Consider the following 1,374-nt stretch of genomic DNA (forward strand, 5'->3'; position numbering starts at 1 on the left):
ATGAATAACACAACCGGCTTGGCACTGGCAGGAGCTGGCAGCCGGGAGGAGTTACCGGCGCATCGAGCTTTAACGGGCTGCGTCCTGGCGCTGCTTATTATCTGGACGCTTTTAGGCAACTTTACGGTTTGCGCAGCGGTTTTTCGGTACCGGCACCTGCGCGCCAAAGTAACCAACATCTTTATCGTGTCCCTGGCTCTGTCGGACCTCCTGGTCGCCGTGCTGGTGATGCCGTGGAAAGCTGTTGCTGAAGTGGCGGGTTTCTGGCCGTTTGGGGGGTTCTGTAAGACCTGGCTGGCCTGCGACATCATGTGCTCCACGGCCTCCATCCTCAACCTGTGCGTGATTAGTGTGGACCGATACTGGGCCATCTCCAGCCCTTTCCGCTATGAGAGGAGTATGAACAAGAAGGTGGCCTCTGTTATGATTGGCGTGACCTGGACAGTCTCCGTGGTCATCTCCTTCGTTCCCGTGCAGATGAACTGGCACCAGGCGGAGATCGGTGATCCGGCTGCGGAGGATGTGGCGCTCCACGGTAAGAGTGTTGACGGGAGCTGTGATTCCAGCCTGAGCCGCACATACGCCATCTCCTCCTCCCTCATCAGCTTCTACATTCCGGTGGCTATCATGATTGTCACATACACCCGCATCTATCGGATAGCACAGATGCAGATCCGGATGATATCCTCCTTGGAGCGGGCGGCGGAGCACGCGCAGAGTTGCCGAGCGGACGCACCTGAGCAATTTCCTCACCTGCGCACGGAAATAAGTACCAACTCTTATCAGTCTCATACCCGTCCTTATCCCGATACTCGGCACTCTAATCAGTCACACCGGGAGCTCAAAGTGTCCATCAGAAAAGAGACCAAAGTCCTCAAAACTCTGAGCATCATCATGGGCGTTTTTGTTTGCTGCTGGTTGCCATTCTTTGTCCTGAACTGCGCTCTGCCCTTCTGTCCTGGGCCAGAGGCCTCAGGGGCCCAGCGGGGCCCTCACTGCGTCAGTGAAAAAACTTTCGATGTCTTCGTGTGGATCGGCTGGAGCAACTCGTCCCTCAACCCGGTCATCTATGCGTTCAACGCGGACTTCAGAGACGCCTTCCTGCGGCTGCTGCGCTGCCAAGGACGCGGCTGCTGCGCCGCGGTGAGCGCAGCGGTGGAGACCGTGATGGCGAGCAACGAGGCCGGACAGCTGAAGCAGGAGATCCCGCTGAACATGAAGCTGAGCGTCTCATGTACCACGAAAACCGGCGGAAGCGAGGACAGCGGGAACACAACGGTGACCGCGTTTTATCACAGAGGCACAACCTCGGAGCAGGTGACGGACACTGAGGATAGTAACGACAAAGCCAGACTGACCCAGATACCGATTTAA

General features: G+C 57.1%; 1 protein-coding gene across 1 annotated transcript; it reads left to right on the forward strand.

Annotated features, from left to right (window-relative positions):
- Positions 1-1,374, forward strand: LOC121604274 (D(1) dopamine receptor-like). The gene has a single exon (XM_041933751.1). It carries the CDS (start codon positions 1-3, stop codon positions 1,372-1,374), a length of 1,374 nt encoding a protein of 457 aa, XP_041789685.1.

Source organism: Chelmon rostratus, chromosome 3 (genome assembly GCF_017976325.1).
Source record: "Chelmon rostratus isolate fCheRos1 chromosome 3, fCheRos1.pri, whole genome shotgun sequence".
Classification (NCBI taxonomy): Eukaryota; Metazoa; Chordata; class Actinopteri; order Chaetodontiformes; family Chaetodontidae; genus Chelmon; species Chelmon rostratus.